Raw genomic sequence first — 19,848 nt, 5'->3', positions numbered from 1 at the left:
TCATAAAAAGGCCTAATCATGAATTCAATGGCTACCATTTTAGTCAAGATTAAAATTTTAGAAATAACAAAGTATAGAGATTACGATCATATTAGAGAAAATGAACTATATCTACAATGTACACTTTATATACGACTAATAGAAGATTTTGACATAATGAATTTAATTGATATCATTTGGGTCAATACTTAAATTTCAAAATTCAAAAATTCAAAGATTAAGATTAATCAAATCGAGTATAAAGACTGAAATCCATAAATTGCACATAATATAGGACTAATAACAAAATTCCATAAATTTTGGGGTTAAAATATGTCATAAATCCTTATATTTTTCATAAATTTGGAATTTAGTCCTCATACTTCTATTTCTAAGAATTTAATTCATTTACCTTTTAAATTTCAAAATTTAGATTAAACTGTTAACACAATTAATTTTTTTTCAAATTCAAGTTTATTATAATGTTATTTTTTAGTTATATTGCTACTAAGTGAGTTTTCTTCTTCTCCTCTTTTAATTTCAAAATGGCATACCAATAAATTAACAAAAAAAATGTTAACAATGAGACCTAAATTTTGAAATATGAAAAGTAGACGATCTAAATTCTTGAAAATAAAAGTATAAGGATTAAATTTTAAATTTGTGAAAAGTATAAGAACCTATAGCATATTTTATCTTTTTCTCTTTCTAAAATCCAACATAACTCAATTTGAGCTTGATCAACATGTAGTTTGCCTCTCAATATGCATGTGACGAATATAAATTTAAAAAATCTTTAAAAATATATAAATTAATTTAAAAAGTATAATTTTTTTTCATACCAAGAATGAACCTTGACAAAATTTATATTTTTTATTAATTAATTTATTTTTAAAAGTTTTAATTTTACATCTGCCACGTGACATGTTGACAGGTTGTCCTGTGTTACCAACAAATTAATTTTTAGTGTTACTTCAGTATGAACTAATGATGTTAGTGGAAAGATACGAACCTAGGTGAAAGAATACAAATTTAAGTGCCAACTAAGTATTTTTGAATAAATTTAGGGAGCAAACTACATATTAATCCATTTAATTTTAATGCATTCTAAGAAAATGAGAAAAAGTGTTTATTAGGAACTCTGTAGGATCTTATACCATTTCTATAGGGTAAACACTAATTTCTCTTTTCAATTTTGTCATGAATGTTTTTTGATGTTTTTGATTTGGTCATCTTAAATGGCTAACGAAAATAACGAGGTTAACACATTTAATCTTCAATACTTATACTTACACATTCTATCAATTTGGTCCTATTTTTAAATATTTCAATAAACTTAACCTTCCATATTTACATTTTCTACCAATTTAACCCTCAAAACACATATAATTAAATTATTATATATTGTGAAAACGAATAGAATATAATTTACATCACATTACGCGAAAGTACAAAATATACTATTATTTATATATATTCTAACAATATCATCTTCAATGTCGTAACTATATCTAATACTTGTTGTCATAAACATGGCAACCATGAAAGAACATTCTAACTCCTGCAAATTGAATCATTGAAGCAAAACATAAATCAATTAATCAGTACTAACCAAGTATATATATGTAAATTCCCATGTTGGAATTACGCTAGAAAGCGTACATAAATGAATCAGTGTTTGAGCATTGAATCCGATCGTTGATTACACAAACCAAAATGGCAAACTTTACAGAGTAATACCCTAAGAAGTGAAAAAAAGGTGAATTGCTTTCATTCATATTTTTTTAATGATTATTGATATATTTATAGTAGAAGATGAAGAGCTATAGATTCAAAATGGAACTGCTAGGCTGTTTCGAGCCGGCTTTGACACCGTCAGTTGGTACATCTTGATTAGCCCAGGTAGAGATGAGGTGATGGGCAATCGCGAATGGACCGGGGAAAAACATGGGAGCGAGTTCCCCACTTTCGACGTTAAAATCTGCCGACAAACTCTGTCCCTTCTCGACTCCTTTGCACATTTGATCTACTTTGGCTGCAGTCGTTTTTTGCGCCTTCTTGTATTCTGCAACCGCCAATGCTTTCCTCACGTCTTCTCTACTGTGCCACTGTGCGTCTAGACATACAAAAAGTATCACCATTATTGCTATTTTTGAACTGCAGCGAATAGGTATGAGGACTTCAAAACGAGAAAACAAAACTCGACTAGCATGCTCGAGGGAGAGACTGTCGTAGGGCTTCTAGGGTACGTGAGTGCAAACATGAAACAAGAGCTGACATGCGTGTTTGTATATCAATTATGATGCAATCCACTAACCATAACTTGTTTCTTTATATGATTCTATGGCAAAATCTAGGGAACCTATTGAACATCAAATGCAATGGAACGTCACCAATGGCACACAACGAGGCAAAAGCCACTGATAGCAGATGTATAGATTAAGCATGTTCTACACACCACAGATTTCCGGCAGTGAAGAAAAAGAATAGAAGAAATACATCAGAAAAGGACCAGAAATTATGTTTCCTACAGATTAAGAATGGCTTTCAAAGCATAGATGTACCTATAAGTTTTCTGGGAGTGAAGAAAAATAATAGAATTATATGGCAAGAAATTATGTTCTCGAAGATAAAGCAACCTAGAAAGGAAAACTGTAAATGAGAATACATTTACGTGCATTCAAGTACCTTCTAGTTCTTCCTTATCCACGTTTATTTCAAGAGATTTAGCGTATGCAAAGAACCCGACCATCAACTGGCACGGTATGCTACTCGGACCAACTGACAAAAAAAATCAGATTAGTGATTTTAAAAAGTAATAGATGTAAATATCTTACATAACATGGATAGAAAATACGAAATAGAACTTTCGAGCAGAATGATAAGCAAGAAGCTAGTCAAGGATAATAGAATGCTAGAAAAATACAGACAGTTACAAGTAGTAAGCGCAGGCTGCAAAGTTTATGTCTAAACCTATGTAGCTCCGATTTTTAAATTTTCTTTTCAAGTACCTATGTCCAACACATATCCGAATACGAGTATGAGGATATGATCCTCCAAGGAGTTCAAGTAAACATATAGTTCTAAACTAAATCAGCATATAAATTTATTATGAAGTATCATTCGAAGAATGTTTACCCGGCCATGGCTGAGAACTATGATAAACAACTTCTCCGACTTCAATACCGGCCTCTTCATGTGTTTCTCTCCTCACTGCTTCTTCTAAGCTTTCCCCTGGCTAATGGAAAAAAGAAAATAATCCAACAATGAAACTGCGGAAACAAACATCCATCATATTCGCTAAGATATGGGAAATGAAGGCGAGTTACCTCTATGAATCCGGCTAAACAACTCCACATTCGAGGTACGAATCTAGACTGTCTACCTAAAAGTGCACGATCATTTTCTCTATCAATGACCAACATAATGACAACCTAGAGAAAAACATTAGTTAAAGATAATAAAAGAGACACATCCCTATTCAAATATTCAATTGCAGAACATAAAAAAGAGAAAACTGGTTTTCTTACAGGATCAACACGAGGGTAAATCCTCTTTTTGCAGGATTCATTGGAGCACTGTTTCCTTCTTCCAGCTTCTTTGGGAATTGTTTTTTCTCCACAATGGCCACAAAATCGTGATAGGTTGTGCCATTCAAGCAATGCTCGAGCCTAAATCAAATGGTTTCAGTTCAATGCAAAAATCAAAGATTAAAAGCACAAAAATAACTGCTTTTTTCACTTACATGACCAGCAATAGCCAATTCACCCATGGCAATAGAATCAGACCAATCAGTAGCCACCATTAGTGTTCTAAGCTCCACAAAGCAAAATTGTTTGTTACCCAATTCAGGGACCAATCTACTTTCCCCAGAAACATCAACAGCCCAATAAACAACATCGTCTTCAACCTTTGAACCCAAATAAACCAAAGAGTCTTCAGTCAAGTCCATCCCACATTTCCCCAGAAAGTACTTACAATCAGGTAAACTGATCCAACCCAGATGCCAACTGGGCACATCATCATCATTATTCCCTGTGATAGACGAAGAAGCTAAAGGTCTGCCCTTTCTAAAAGGCAAGACCTTGAAAAGAGGGGACTTTGGAGGAGGTGGAAGGGAGGTGGTTTCTGGGTTTTGGAGGAGATGGGTTTTGAGGGACTGGAAAGCTGAAGAAGGGGAAAGTGGGTCATGGGCTTTAAGGGTTTTGGATCTTATGGGGTTACCAGCAAATGCATGGGCGTTAAGGTTGATGGACATGGTGGCTAGGGAAGAAAAACAGGTCCTTTTTGTTAGGGTTTTAGAAAGGAAGAGCAGATGAGAGGAAGAAGAAGAAGAAAAGAAGAGAGAAACAGAGAGCATGGCTGCCCTTTTGACCATTGGTGTGGTTGATACTTAATCAGAGAGTAGAAGGGGGTAGGTGATGACTAAGGCGATTGGTGTGGTGACACGTGTCCTGTTTGAGGGCCTGTCGTTTTCTTGTGGATGGGTCCCATTGTTTGATCGGCCGACCACTCTCATCAGTTTTAAATTACTATAATGTAAATTTTAAAAAATAATAAGATGACGAAATATAAAATTTTAATAAATAAAATATATAAAATTAATAAATATTAAATTAAAATAATATAAGCGAACTAAAATAAATTTAAGTTAGTCATTTATAAATATAAATGAATTTAAACAAAATTTTAAATTATATTTTAAGTCAAATTAAACTTTTTTTTAAATAAATTAAATTGCGCTTTATAATAAAATAAATCAAAGTACAAACTAACCTATTAAAGATGGCAAACAAACAGAATTAAAAATAATAACCAAAGTAAAAAAGAAAATAAATTAAAAGCCAGCTTAGACTTAGCTGGCACTCACTCTCCAAAAATAAACTCTAAAAACTTGTGTTGTTGTCAAATTCTTTAAAAGTAAATGTTTCCAAAATTTTGATCTTTTGCATTTCTTTGCTTTTCTTTGCTTTTCTTTCTACCCAAAGGTTCCCATTATTGCTATCAATCAGATTCTCTTGGTCTAAGGAGCAATGATCCCGCTCCGATGCGGTTTATCGTTCTTAAGTCCATGTAATTTTCTTTTCCTGTTCATTGACTTATAAACTATTACTTAGCAGTCCTTTCTTTTCTCACCATTCATCTTATATTTTTTTTCAGATTAATTTTGGTAAATTATAAAAGAAGGGTAAAGTTCTAACAACAATACGATTAGTGTGACTTAAACTCAAACCACATCTGGACTGATGAACACCCTTACTATTAGACTAGCACATGAGATTTTTTCCCTAGATGTTGAATCTTAAACAATTTAAATAAAGTTAACTATATATTGCAATAAACAGGTTTATCACTTAACATATCATGTAAGCTTAATGAAACCCCAAATTTCTTTTTTCTAGATTTTGAAACCCAAACAAGGTTAATTCCTTTTTTCTCTGACTCTATTGCTTGTTTTTTCATGGTTGAAATGAAATGTTAACTTATCCAAAATATTATTCATAAATATTATAATAAATATTATAATAATAAATTTCTCTGTAACTTAAATTATTATAACAAGTTCATAAACATAAAAACTAAATTCTATTATAATTAAAATATTTATAATATCACCTAAATTTAATTAAATAAATTTTAAATGTTAACTTGAATGTCTAGTTACTGGGATGTTTTTAATTAAATAAATTGAATTTAGACTACCATATAGGACATCTAAATTGACATTCACAACCTATTTGGATGGTCACGTAGGACTGCCGTTAGAGAGGTAATAAAGTTTAACTTTGTAACAAAACGATAACGTAAGTAACTAAAACGTAACATTTCAAATATAAGTGACTAAAATATAATATGAGATGACTATTTTATAATTTTTCCTAAAATCAAATCTATTCTAACAATAAAATTACCAGTCTTTGCATTAGCTGTAATAATTTTAACAAATTTGGAGCATAATTTTGATAATTTTTGACTGATACGTTATTTCCCCATTTTGTGGTTTTTAGCTATAAAATATAAATATAAATTGACAACAAAGTTGGCTTTTGCCAATAAATTAATTCAAATCATAAAATAATTACAATTAAAAATATGCATTCATGTCAATTAAAATGCATAACATTAATTACAATTATTTTATATGAGAAGTCACACATATTTTCCTTTTAGTGTTATAACAACACTGTTATTTTAAGATTTTTTATTTTAATTATTTTTAATTATAAATTTAGAAAAATATTTACTAAAGTTTCCTATTTAAAATGCCTTTGAATATGCTGTGAATAGGCGATAATTATGATGCAATAAAATTTTTTACCTCACAATTATAATAATTAATCTTCTTAACTCACCGTTATTTTTAATTTTCGCACATCCAAAAACTCTCCTTAGTTTATTTCCATCTCCCATAAATCTAATCTGAATTAGTTTAAAGAAAGAAAAATGAGCTGGTGGTGGGCTGGTGCTATCGGAGCTGCTAAGGCAACTCTCCTTTTTCATTTGGCTTGTTGGATTTCTGTTTACCCTTCACGAAATTGATTTTTTTTGTTTTAATTTTTGCAGAAGAAATTTGAGGAAGATGAAACACCAAAAAGCTTCAAGAGCGTTGGGCTGGTCATTGGAGTCACCGGCATAGTCGGCAATAGCTTGGCTGAAATCCTACCGTTGTCCGATACCCCCGGCAGCCCATGGAAAGTATACGGGGTGGCTCGTCGGCCCAGACCCAATTGGAACGCCGACCATCCAATAGAGTACATTCAATGCGATGTATCCGACCCAAATGACACCAAATCGAAGCTCTCTCAACTTACTGACGTCACCCATATCTTCTACGTCAGCTGGACCAACCGAACATCCGAAGCCGAGAATTGTGAAATCAACGGTTCCATGCTCCGCAATGTTTTGCGTTCCGTGATCCCAAACGCACCCAATCTCCGCCACATCTGTCTACAAACAGGAGCCAAACATTATCTTGGACCGTTCGAGTTGTTTGGTAAAATCCAACTGCATGATCCGCCTTTCACCGAAGATTTACCGCGGTTGAACGCTCCCAATTTTTACTACCGTCAAGAAGACATCCTCTTTGAAGAAATCGAGAAAAAAGAAGGATTAACCTGGTCTGTGCACCGACCCACAGTCATATTCGGGCTTTCGCCTTACAGTTTAATGAACCTCGTTGGAAGTCTTTGCGTTTACGCCGCCATTTGCAAACACGAAAGCAAACCGTTACACTTTCCTGGGAGCAAAGCCGCTTGGAACAGTTACTATGAAGCTTCGGATGCGGATTTGATTGCGGAGCAACATATATGGGCGGCGGTGGATCCGTACGCCAAAAACGAAGCCTTTAACGTGACTAATGGGGATGTTTTCAAGTGGAAGCAGTTGTGGACCGTTTTGGCAGAGCAATTTGGGATAGAAGAATATGGGTTCGTGGAAGGGGAGAATCGGGGGTTGGAGGAGGTGATGAAAGGGAAGGAAGGAGTGTGGGAAGAAATAGTGAAGGAGGAGCAGTTGCAGAAGACGAGTTTGGAGGAGGTGGGAAATTGGTGGTTTGCAGATCTGGCTTTTTTGGCGGAAGCGCCGCTACTCAATACGAATAAGAGCAAGGAGCATGGGTTTTTGGGGTTTAGGAATTCCCAGAATTCGTTTGTTACTTGGATTGATAAGATGAAGGCTTACAAGATTGTGCCTTGATCTCATTCAATCTCTTGTTCCAAGTTGTCTCCTGGGTTTTTCAGATGAAATTTCTGTTGTTGTAAAATAAGCACATAAGGTCAGCTATTAATGGCAGTGGCGTGGAACCGTAAGATGTTAGAAGCACTGACTTAACTTCAAATGTTGTATTTGTGAAAATGCGGTCTCCCTGTATTTGTTTATGATGCGTCGTATTTTATCCTATTTTAATCTTTGAATTATACAATAAAAACTTGTTCCATTAGACAAAAGCCCTGCCGGGAAATTTATTGCATATCAGTTCGATATTAGACCTCTTCATGGCCGAGTGGTTCAAAATTTTAACCTCAGATTTGGATTTAGTCTAGTCTAAAATATAAATTAATAATAAAAAATAAAAATTATTTAATATTTAAACAATAACAATAAAAGTGTAATATTATAATAGTAAAGTTACAACAAAACAATAGTCAACAACAATAAAACAACAATAATAAAAAAAATTGTTAGACAAATTCAGACCTAATCCGAATAATAAAAAAATTTACTCAAAACTTGACTCATTTAAAAAAAGGGTTTTATTTTTTATCAAGCCCATTTTAATTTATAATTAGTCTATGTCCACAAACATTATTACAAGTTGTGTTTGGTACAAAAACCTTCTTCCCCAATGTTTATGACAAATGTTGTTATTTTTTTAGTACAAATAATTTTCTAATGAGTTTTTCATTTTTGCAGCTCAACTAAAAATATTTGGTAGACACTAATTACAAATAGAATTGTATATGGTTTTTGTGCACATACAATATTAAGGTCTGAGTCTCGTAGCAGAGGCGAATCCAATATTTTATTCTAAGGGGTGAAATTTCTAAATTTAAATTATCTTTTTTTTAATGTAAAAAAGTATTGATTCTTCTCGGATTTTTGAAATAAAACTTTAATATTTAATATTTTTTTAAAAATTACATACTTTATATTCAGACCTTACATGATCTATAGAAATTTTGTATAATTAGATCTAAATAATAGAAAACTGAGATTGTGTAAAAAATTACAAATATCCAAAAATAACACACTAAAATGAAATAAAAGGAAACAAAATTTTCTTTTATGCTATTGGCGGCTGGGTAAATAGCAATAAAGATCCCTCTGCGTATTCTGATGTTGCAGAGATACCCTTTTGCAAATTAAAAATTCTTTATCGGTCCTCTATGTTTTAAATACTTCATAAAGTTATATCAGTAACTTTATGTATTCATCACTTTGAATCATTCAAACATATTCAGACTCAAAAATCAACAATCCACTTTCACTTGTTTTTTTAGCGCGTGGATTCAAAAACTTATTGCAGGTAGTCCTAGTGTTGTTTGTAGTCCTTGTTGGGTGGTTCAATGATACTTATTGCAGGTAATCCTAGTGTTGTTTGTAGTCCTTGTTGGGTGGTTCAATGATTTAGTCGAACAAGTGAAGCATCTATATTATAAATCGGGTTACTCATTCAAATTCAAAAACTCATTTTAAAAGTGAAAAAATTTAAATAAAAATATTAACTTGAGCTTCTGACAAAAATATACATATAAACTTTATTTTTCATTTTCATAATATTACACTATGTCAACTACCAACTTCTTTTGGTCCTTGAGCTAGATAGGCAGCACTATAAGAAAATGAAAAAGGGAAGGGAGTAAGCATAAAGCTTAGCATGTTGCACATAAATAAATATACAACATAACTTTACCATTCATCAACAAGTATCATAATACACAAGTGGCATAAACAAAACTTACTCATCAATATTCAATACACTTCATATATTGAGCTCACATTTCATACATACCATATAGGTATCTGTGCCACTCACAACACGGTTATACTTTTCTTGTTAACTTGAATTCATACTTTCACAGTTGAACCATTTGGAACATTATCGGATACTCATTTAGCCTCAAAAATGGGGTCAGGTGCCAATGTCATATCCCAGACATGGTCTTACACAAGTTCTAGCATATCTGTGTCGATGCCATGTCCCAGACATGGTCTTACACTAACACATCTCGTAGCTGATGCATGTCCCAGACATGTCTTACACTGGCTTACATCTCGAGGCCGATGCATATCCCAGAATGTCTTACACTAGCACTCGTCTCAATGCCGATGCCATGTCCCAGATATGGTCTTACGCTGGCTCTCATAATGTAGCCGATGCATGTCCCAGGCATGTCTTACACTAGCTCACACAAGTGACCTAAACGTCATGGCATGAATATCCGATTTATTTCCTAAGGTTCAATCGGGAATTCTACTATCTCTATTCTTACCACATTTTCTCATTTCAAAAATTAAGAAATTTATGCTATAATAATTTCAATAAAATTCAAATACATACATTATTAATGTAGTTATACTATTTACATACAACTTACCTCGGATTACAAGATGTGGCGACTAGTCGATTTAGTCGATTTGCTTGGCTTTCCCCCGGTCTAGGTTCGGATTTGGTATTTCTTGATCTATAATAGAAAAATGTACTTATTTAGTCACTAATTAAAATTAGGCAATTGAAAATTCATTTCTTTGGTAAAACGACCATTTTGCCTCTAGACTTTGACAAAATGACCATTTTGCCCCTAGGCTCGAAAATCAATTTTTATCGAATTTCTTCGCATCTTAAGCCTAGCCGAACCCTTTCTACTCTTATAGCAACTCCAAATTCCCACTACTTTACACATATATATTTTATTTTACAACTTATGCAAAATGGTCCTTTTAGGTGTTTTCATGCTAACACATTTCACAAAAGTTGTTTATAACACACCCAAGACTTATTTTCTTCCATAAAAACTGAGAAAAAATTAAAAATCCTTTCATGGCAAAACCCTACACTCTTAATCATTTTGCAAAATAGTACCCTCATTTGAAAGCTCATGCTTCAAGAGTCTCAAAAATGCAAAAATCATCAACAAAGGGTAGGAAAATCACTTACTTGTGAGTCAACTAAGTAGCTGAAATTTCAAGCTCCCAAAAGCCTTATTTTTGCTGGTAAAATTAGTGAAGAAGAAGAGGTGAAAGAGATGATATCATCCTTTGATTATTATATTTCTACTTTAGTCAAAAAGTCAAAAATCAATTACCTAATATTGAAAAATTTCAACTCATTGTCCCCTATGGCCGGCCACCCTCTCTAAGGATCTAATTGCCCTTTAAAGGCCCTCAATATTTATTCCCTTGCTATTTGACACCTTTAGCTATCAATTCAGGACTTTTGCACTTTATGCGATTTAGTCTTTTTTCGCAATTAGGCTCACAAATGTTAAAATTACTTCACCAAATTTTTCATGCATTCTTAAAAACATGCTAAAACATCTAAATAATTATAAAATAATTTATTCGACTCTAAAATTTGTGGTCTCAGGACCACTATTTCGACTAGGCCTTAAATCGAGCTGTTACATTTCTCCTCCCTTAGGGATTTTCATCCCCGAAAATCTTACCGGCGAATAAGTTTGGGTACTGATCTCTCATAGTCTCCTCGAGTTCTCAGGTGGCTTCCTCAACTCCATGTCTATGCTACAAAACTTTCACGAGTGCTATACTCTTATTCCTCAACTGTTTGACTTCTCGAGCCAAAATCTTGACCCGCTCTTTGCCATAAGTCATGTCCGGATGAATCTCAACCTCTTCTAGCGTAATTACATGCGAGGGGTCTGATCTATATCGGTGTAGCATGGACATATGAAACACATCGTGAATCTTTTCCAACTCTGGTGGCAAATTCAATCGATAGGCAACAGGTTCTACTCTCTCGATGACCTTATAAGGTCTTATGAAATGAGGACTCAACTTGCCTCTTCTACCAAATCTCAGGACTTTCCTCCATGGGGATACTTTCAAAAATACCTTATCACCGACTTGAAATTCAATTTCCTTTCATTTCAAATCCACGTAGGATTTCTATCTATCTCAGACGGCCTTCAAGCAGTCACGAATCACTTTAAATTTCTCTTCAGTCTCTTTGATTAAATCGACCCCGTGAATCTGACTCTCTCTGAGCTCAGTCCAATAAAAGGGCGTTCGACACTTTCGCCCACACAAAGCCTCATAAGGCGCCATCTTCAAACTTAACTAATAATTATTGTTGTAGGCAAATTTAACCAATGGAAAGTACCTTTCCCAACTGCCTTGAAACTCAAGAACACAACACTGCAACATGTCTTCTAAAATCTAGATCACTCTTTCCGACTGGTCGTCAGTTTGCAGGTGAAATGTCATGCTAAAACTCCACTTTGTTCCCAGTGCCTCTTATAACTTTTTCCAAAACCTCGAGGTAAATCTCGGGTCCCTATCTGAAACAATCAACAATGGCACCCCGTGTAGTCTCACAATTTCGAAAACGTACAATTCAGCTAATCGACAAGGGCACCCCTTGTAGTCTCACAATTTGATATGTGTCGTAATAGTACAACCTAGTGTGTAAGGATAAGCGGATGGTTATGGTGTGTTGGGATGGTCAGAGATGGTGTGTAGAGGATAGGGGTAAGATTCTGATTGTCTGATTCTGCTTGCAATATCTATATCTAAAATGGCCCGGAGCCCAAATCTATATTTGTATTTATTTCTGACTGTGTATATGATTTTGTATGATTGCATGCTTAATTCTGCTAGGTTACACACTAAGTTTACGTAAACTCATATCTATTTGTCTGTATTGTCAGGTAATCAACAGTCTTAGGCAGATCGGTGCAACAAGGATTCAGCGGTGACCACTTTTCCGTAAAATTGTTTAGAACTATTAATATGTGGTTTATTTAATCATTTGGGATATAATTCAGAGAGTTGTATTTTTTGAGACTCTTTGGACTGTTTTGGTTTTTAACTTGAATTGGTTTGATATGCTCGATATGTTCCAGGCTTGATAAAATATTTTACGGAAATGAATTTTATGCCAAAAAGAGGTTTTCTACAAATAAGATATTGATTTCTAACAGGTTCTGGTTTTGTTTAACTTCCGCTGTAATAAGTTTTTTGGCAAATGAATTGTTGAAATAATGTTTTCTGTAATAAACATGAAGGAATGTGAGTTTTATTAGTGATTAGTTAATGGAATCAACTTGTTTTCAAAATCCATTCTTTGTGACATCTTCGGATTCGGCCATAATGTCTAGGCCGGGGTTGGGGTGTTACAAGAAACTTCTTTGATTTTAGTTTTGTTTTCATCATAATTAATTGTTATTGACGAGTCATTTAGAAGGAATCGACCTTTGATAGTTGTAAAAATGACAACACATTTGAAAATTATTTACACAAAAGCCATGTATGAATCGATTTATAATTAGTGACCACGAAATATTTGTAGTGTAGCAACAAAAATGAAGAACTCATTAGAAAATTATTTGCACTGAAAAATAACATTTGTCATAAACATTGGTGAATAAGGTTTTCCTACTGGACGCAACTCTTGATATTGTTTGTGCACAAAAACCATGTATGACTCACAGGTATGAAACCAGAAAATTTTTTAGGGGGTCGAAATTAAATTGTAATTTTTAAGATAATAAATACAATTTCACCATTTTAATAGCTTATATCTTTATAACTTTTAAAAGATTAAATCAAAATTTATCATTTTTAAAGTGGGCCAAAATGTAATTTTACTTTCACCAATTTAAAATTTTAAAAATTTTAAAGGACTTAAATGAAATTTTTTCCATTTTAAATGATGGCAAATATTCATTTTGATATATGCAAGGTAAGTTTTTTGATCTTCATAAATAGCCTTATATCGTCCACACGGGTAGATACACGGGCGTGTGTCTAGGCCGTATGTGACTCACGGTTTGCCCTATAGGCATGTGGTCCAGCCGTGTGTCCTCTGTACGTAAAAATTTCAAGTCAGTATACATGATAGTAAACACATAGGCAGAGACACGACCGTGTTTCTCAGCCGTGTGATGGACACGACCTAGCACACGAGCGTGTACCTTGCCAGTGTGGTATTTTGGGGATGCTAATGTCAGAAATAGAATATCTATGTTTTTGCATACGGGCTAGGACACGGGTGTGTCATGGCCATGTAAATGACACAGGCCAAGGACACGGGCGTGTACCAGGTCGTGTGAAAACCCCTGTAGGTGTGCATTTAGAATGAATTCCACACGGGTTGAGGACATTAGCGTGTCCCTATATTGCTTAAGCCGTGTGAGCCATACGGGCTATCAACACGACCATGTTGAAATGGCCACACAGACGTGTTGCCCTTCTACACGGGCGTGTACCCTGTTTTAAAGTCAAATTTTCTATGGATGGTTTAAGGACCTGGGTTGATCCCGAATAGTTTTCAATGGTCAATTTAGGGCTTGTAGGCCCATAATAAGAAGTTTAAAGTAGAAATTGAAAAAATTCTAATTTGGACCGAGTCTTGGTAACTTGGGGAACGTTTGTGTGCATGAGATCAAGTTAGGTAATGCCTCGTATTCCGCTCCGACGTGGGTTATGGGTATGGGGTGTTACAACAAATATCAAAATAATCAGATATTTATGATATAGTCATATTCAGAACAGATTATCAATCTATCAGGTCTACAGTTTTAGGGTTTGGTTAGCTCTTATCGACCTTACAGTAAGCCCACAGTCAATTGGGACGACCTGTGCAACCTTCGAAGAAATTTTAGAAATTTGAGCCCACATGCCCGTGTGGGCCCACACGCCCGTATTGTAACAACCCATTTTTAGGTCAAATCGAAACAGTGGTTTTGGGACCACAAATCTTAAGTCAAAATATTTATTTTATTACTTTATTAAAGTTTACAGCATGATAGAATTACTGTGTGAAAGTTTCGTAAAGAAATTTTACTGTTTAAATGCTTAATTTGGTAAAAAGGTCTAAATCGCGTAACATGTAAAATGCATGTTCAATTAGTTAAATGTTGCTATGATTTAGTAAATCAAAGGTCCTTATTTTAAAATTAGACCATGATTAAGGTTAGTGGACATTTATGTCCATGACTTATATGTTATATTAAGGTTTTATTAAAGGTTAATTTAGTAATATGTTTAATAAGTTATATTAAATAAAACCAAAATCAATTTTTACTTATCTTTCTTCATCTTGTTGCCGAAATTGAGAAAGAAAATAAGCTATTCTTTTGGTTTTCATTTGGTCACTTTCGAAGCAAGATTAAGGTACAGTTTTAGCTTAGTTTTTAATGATTTTTATATTTTTGAGATCGTTGCTTTGTATTATAGCTAGCCCGTACATTAGATTTTGAAATTGTTAAAGATTTAACATGTTTTCATTGTTGAATTCTTGAGTAATTTGATGATTGATGATAGATTATGAATGTTTAATAATAGTTTTACATGTTTTGTTAAGTGATTTTTGACAAAAATGTCAAAAAGGGATTAATTTGTAAAAATGTAAAATTATGTGGTTAAAAGTGTGAAATAATGAAATACATGGGCTGCTAGTATTGTATAATAAGTTCATCTAGGCTTGGGTTTCATGAAATTTGAATGAATTTCATTTTTTTGAGCTTAGAGACTAAATTGTGAAAAATGTAAAACATTGGGGGTAAATGTGTAATTTTCCAAAAATAGGACATATGGTCTTAATTGAATTGATTAATTATTGAATGGGTTAAATTTTTTATAATATAGATCAAGATAAGCAAATACTGGAACTAGACCGGGGAAAAAGAAAGATTGACGAATAGACGATAATTTCCATTCGAGCGATATGAGGTAAGTTTGTATAATTAGAATCAAACTTTTAACTACTTGTATTTATTAGAAATGTATGTATATAATTGAGAAATTGTTATAATTGGATTATGAGTGCCTAATTGATATAGACTGATGGTTACCGAGCCCCGTTTGAACCGTATGAATTCGTAGGATACGAGTGACATGTCACTAAGGTTCCGTTTTGGTTGAGCTCCTGCATTTGTTGCGGACTCACCAGAGCTAGCATGAGCTTACCGATATATCAGCTCGCAAGAGCTTACTGTTCTCAGCTCGTATGAGCTTACTGTCCATTAGCTCAGGAGGAGCTTACCAATCATGGCTCAAAAGAGCGAAAATGATAATGAATTGACGGAATACTGATGTATATCACCTGAGTATCCTTTGAAGTTCTAATGGGTTCAACGGGCTTAAATTCTATTTATACAGATAAGTACTGTTATTGAATGAATTTTTGATTATATGATTGAGAATGAAATGTTGAATAGAATATATATTGAGTATTGAATTGTGATAATGGATGATTTCATGTGTTATATGATTAACCTATGGATGAATGTTTGTGTAACACCCCTAACCCGTATCCGTCATCAGAATACGGTTACAAGGCTTTACCGGACTTATACACTAGCATTTATACAAAACCGAGTCATAAATTTTCATTCCAAATCAAAACTTTTCAAATTTCACCATAAAGTCCCTAATATAGGCCTACGGGGTCCAATACATGCTTTGGAAGTGGTTCCAGACTAAACTGGCACCTTTGGAAATTTATCTTGAAGATAGGGGCACAAGCCCATGTGGCCTGGGACATGGCCGTGTGGAATTTTGACTTGCAATTTCTTAAGTATCAAAGGGGCACACGGCTTAGGCACACTCCCGTGTGGCTAGGCCATGTGGTAAACTAGTTTTTCACCATTTTTAAGCCATTTTCACATGATTTTGATACACGACCATGCTTGAAACCCGTATCCTTCACACGACCAAGACACAGGGTCGTGTCTTTGGCACTTGTACTATCCTGACTTCATATTTACGGATGCAGGGGACACACGGTCATTTCACACGCTCCTGGGCTTACCGTGTGTCACACACGGCCTTGACACACGCCTGCGTGTCTAACCGTGTAGATGAAAATAGGTCGTTTTAGGCCACTTTTCTCACCCTTTCATCCATTACCTGTACTTAAACACAATTATATACAAATTACAACCAACCAATCAACCAATTTATGCCCATAATATGCATTTTATATTAACACACTATTGCTTAACCATTAAAATAAGTTTCATACACATATGCCATCCCTTTTACATACTTTAACCATTTATAACTTTATCCAACCAAATACTTGTACATGCCATATAAATCAAAAGATAATAACCCAAAAAAACCAGAGAACAACTAGATAGTATAATTCTTGGTGATGATCCGATACTCTAACTCCACGTTAATCTACAAGACATATCAATCACATTCAGGTAAGCTTGTGAAAGCTTAGTAAGTTCATAGGCTTAGAATGTAAACTTACCAAATATGGCAATGCATTAGTAAATTATACAATTCACTAACTTCTCCTGTCATTCACAAATCAAATCAATTTCACGTAATATTATTCACACTTAAACTTCATTCTTTTAGGCCCATTTATCGCTTACCATCTTTTTTCAAATTATTAAACTATACGGAATTGAGTACTTCGTCTTCACTTTGCCATAGTAAAACTATAGACTTCCACATGATCACGTTTCACTTTCCGAAGCCATGTTCCAGCCATGATCTTACAAGAGACATATATCATACCAATGCCATATCTCAGATATGGTCTTACATGGAAGCACTTATCACTATTCTCCGATACCATAGCCCGGCTATGGTCTTATACAGATCGCTTGTATCACTTTAATCTGAAGCCATAGCCTAGTTATGATCTTATACGAAAATCACTATTCACTTGTTTTTCGATGCCATAGCCCAGCTATGGTCTTATAAGGATATCGCTTATCACTTGTTGCCATGGTCCAACCATGGTATTTTTCCGTCAATCATTGTTTGTCACTAGACAGAAGTACTCAATCCGATTTTCATTCAATTTGTTCATTTCTTCAATTTCATATTTTTACATTATTCATGGTTTTATCATAATCACATAGTATAACTCATTAATAAATTTATAAGAATAGCAATGATCACTAAAATTTAGCCACATGAACTTACCTGGGCTAAATCGCAATAGTTGTAGAAGTTCGAGAAAATTATTCGACTATTTTATTCTTTCCACGATTCACTTCAATTTCTTGATCTATAATTACAAAACCATTCATTAATTAGCATTCATTTCAATTTTATTTTGTCTCACAATTCATACCCTTTAATTCTCAAAATTACACTTTTACCCCAAATTTTACAGCTTTCACAATTTGGTCCATGACCAATTAATTCATCAATAATACCTTTTCTTCTCAATTAACACTTTCCTTAGACATTTTAAGTTACTTCACAACCATTGAAATTTATAATTTCCACATAAAACCCTAATTTCAAGCTCTTTTACAATTAGGTCCCCAAATATTCACATTCTATATAATTCTTTCAATAAAATCAACATATAAACAAATTAAAGCTTTAATTCCATGCTAAATCATCATAAACTTCCAGAACTTATTCATGGAAACTTTCAAAATCAACCATGAAATCAAAAACTAATGAATTAGATGATAGGACCTAGTTGTCAAAGTCTCAACAACACAAAAATTTCAAGAAATAATCAAGATTTGAACTTATCTGGAGTAAAAATATGAAAAACCAGCTCTAAGGTTTCTTCAATGGCTGTTTTTAGCTGAAGAGGATGAAGAAAATTGAAGAAATCTCTAGATTTCCAATTACATCCAATTTTTAACTATTCAATTTGTACTTCTTTTCCAATTTTACCCCTTGTTCACACCTAATTTCAACATTTCCTGCACACACATACCGTCCAGCCCAGTAATAGGTGTTTAATTGCCTATTTAGTCCTCCTTTAATTATTACTAGAGCTATTTAATCACATTTCACAAATTTACACTTTATTCAATTTAGTCTTTTTTACCCAATTGACTACCGAAACCTTAAAATTTCTTGACGAAACTTTAATACTAACTTACTAACACTCCATAAATATTTATAAAAATATATATGGCTCGTTTTAGTATTTTGAGGTCTCAATACCTCGTTTTCACTTTTAAAGTACTTAGTATTTATTATAAAAAACTATTCACCATTTCAATCATTTTCCTAACTTCACAACTAACTTATTTTCATTTAATGAATAATATTTTATACTCATTTGGCGAATTTAGTAATATCGAATTACTGCTCCGAAACCATTAGAATTTGGGCCGTTACAGTTTGTGTTAGGTATTTGGAAATTGTATGGAGTTTACCTTAATTATTTGTATTGATTTGGTATAAATGGTAAGTTTAATTCTAAATGATACAGGCTTACTAAGCTATAAAGCTTACTCTGTTTCTTTTTCTATGTTTTATAGAGGTTTGGTAGCTCACTAGTTTTGGACAAGTCGGAGTTTCCCATCACACTATCCAATTGCTAATTGATACTTTTGAACTCGTGGATATTTGTAAATATGGAATGTATAGGCTAGTTTAAATGGTGATAGTTATGGTTACTTGAGAATTATGTTTTTGGTATAATTTGTATATAAGTTAAGCCACGTGATTTGGCTTATTTTGGTACTATGTTTTGGTTGTGTATAACTATTCAATTATGGTATGTTTTGGCAAGAAATAGATGGAATGAAAATGTGCAAATAATGTATTGATCTGTAGTTGACATATGATTGAATAATGCATAATGTTAATTAGGTATTTGAGTGCTAAGTTGTATAGGTATTTATGTGCATGAAATGTTATGCAATGGCTGCCTAATGGGTTATGAAATGTTGTCATTTATACTTGTGTATGCTTCTGAAAATATGGTGGCAAAATGGCTTTGCAAATAGCCTATTTTTGTCCATACGGGCAGGGACATAGGCGTGTGTCTTAGCTGTGTATGGCACTCAGTCATGTTACACAGCCGTATGTCCCCTGATGTTGAAATTAAATTGAAGTCAGTATGTTCCACACGGCCTCATATACGAGCGTGTGACTTGGTCGTGTTGCATAAGAAAGTATACCCTACATGTTTGGCACGGCCTAGCACACGTGCATGTGTGGCTACTTCGAAGGGCACACGGGCTAGACACACGGATGTGTGGTTGGTCGTGTGACCCAAGTCAGTATACTCTTCAGTTTTCACATGGCTTGGCACACGGGCATGTCCTCGGCCGTGTGATACAAGTCAGTATGTATGCCCTGTTTCCACACGAACGTGTCTTTTAACCGTGTGAGGCACACGACCGGTTCACATAGGCGTGTGACACATGAAATGTTGAAATTTTTCTAAGTTTCCAAAAATTTCAT

General features: G+C 33.9%; 2 protein-coding genes across 2 annotated transcripts; one reads left to right on the top strand and one right to left on the bottom strand.

The window, feature by feature from the left end:
- Positions 1 to 1,576: 1,576 nt before the first annotated feature.
- LOC108461176 (nudix hydrolase 19, chloroplastic) lies at positions 1,577 to 4,375 on the bottom strand. Its single transcript, XM_017760910.2, has 6 exons — positions 3,725 to 4,375; positions 3,510 to 3,650; positions 3,309 to 3,413; positions 3,118 to 3,217; positions 2,668 to 2,760; positions 1,577 to 2,095 (listed from the first exon to the last, which is right to left on the bottom strand). Exons 1-6 carry the CDS (start codon positions 4,355 to 4,357, stop codon positions 1,803 to 1,805), a joined length of 1,365 nt encoding a protein of 454 aa, XP_017616399.1. The 5' UTR covers positions 4,358 to 4,375; the 3' UTR covers positions 1,577 to 1,802.
- A 1,948-nt stretch (positions 4,376 to 6,323) lies between these two features.
- Positions 6,324 to 7,925, top strand: LOC108461381 (3-oxo-Delta(4,5)-steroid 5-beta-reductase-like). Its single transcript, XM_017761217.2, has 2 exons — positions 6,324 to 6,462; positions 6,544 to 7,925. Exons 1-2 carry the CDS (start codon positions 6,424 to 6,426, stop codon positions 7,672 to 7,674), a joined length of 1,170 nt encoding a protein of 389 aa, XP_017616706.1. The 5' UTR covers positions 6,324 to 6,423; the 3' UTR covers positions 7,675 to 7,925.
- Positions 7,926 to 19,848: the final 11,923 nt, after the last annotated feature.

This window comes from Gossypium arboreum, chromosome 13 (assembly GCF_025698485.1).
Source record: "Gossypium arboreum isolate Shixiya-1 chromosome 13, ASM2569848v2, whole genome shotgun sequence".
Classification (NCBI taxonomy): Eukaryota; Viridiplantae; Streptophyta; class Magnoliopsida; order Malvales; family Malvaceae; genus Gossypium; species Gossypium arboreum.
The sequence above is the reverse complement of the archived record's forward strand: the minus strand, read 5'-3'. Positions and strand labels throughout refer to the sequence as shown.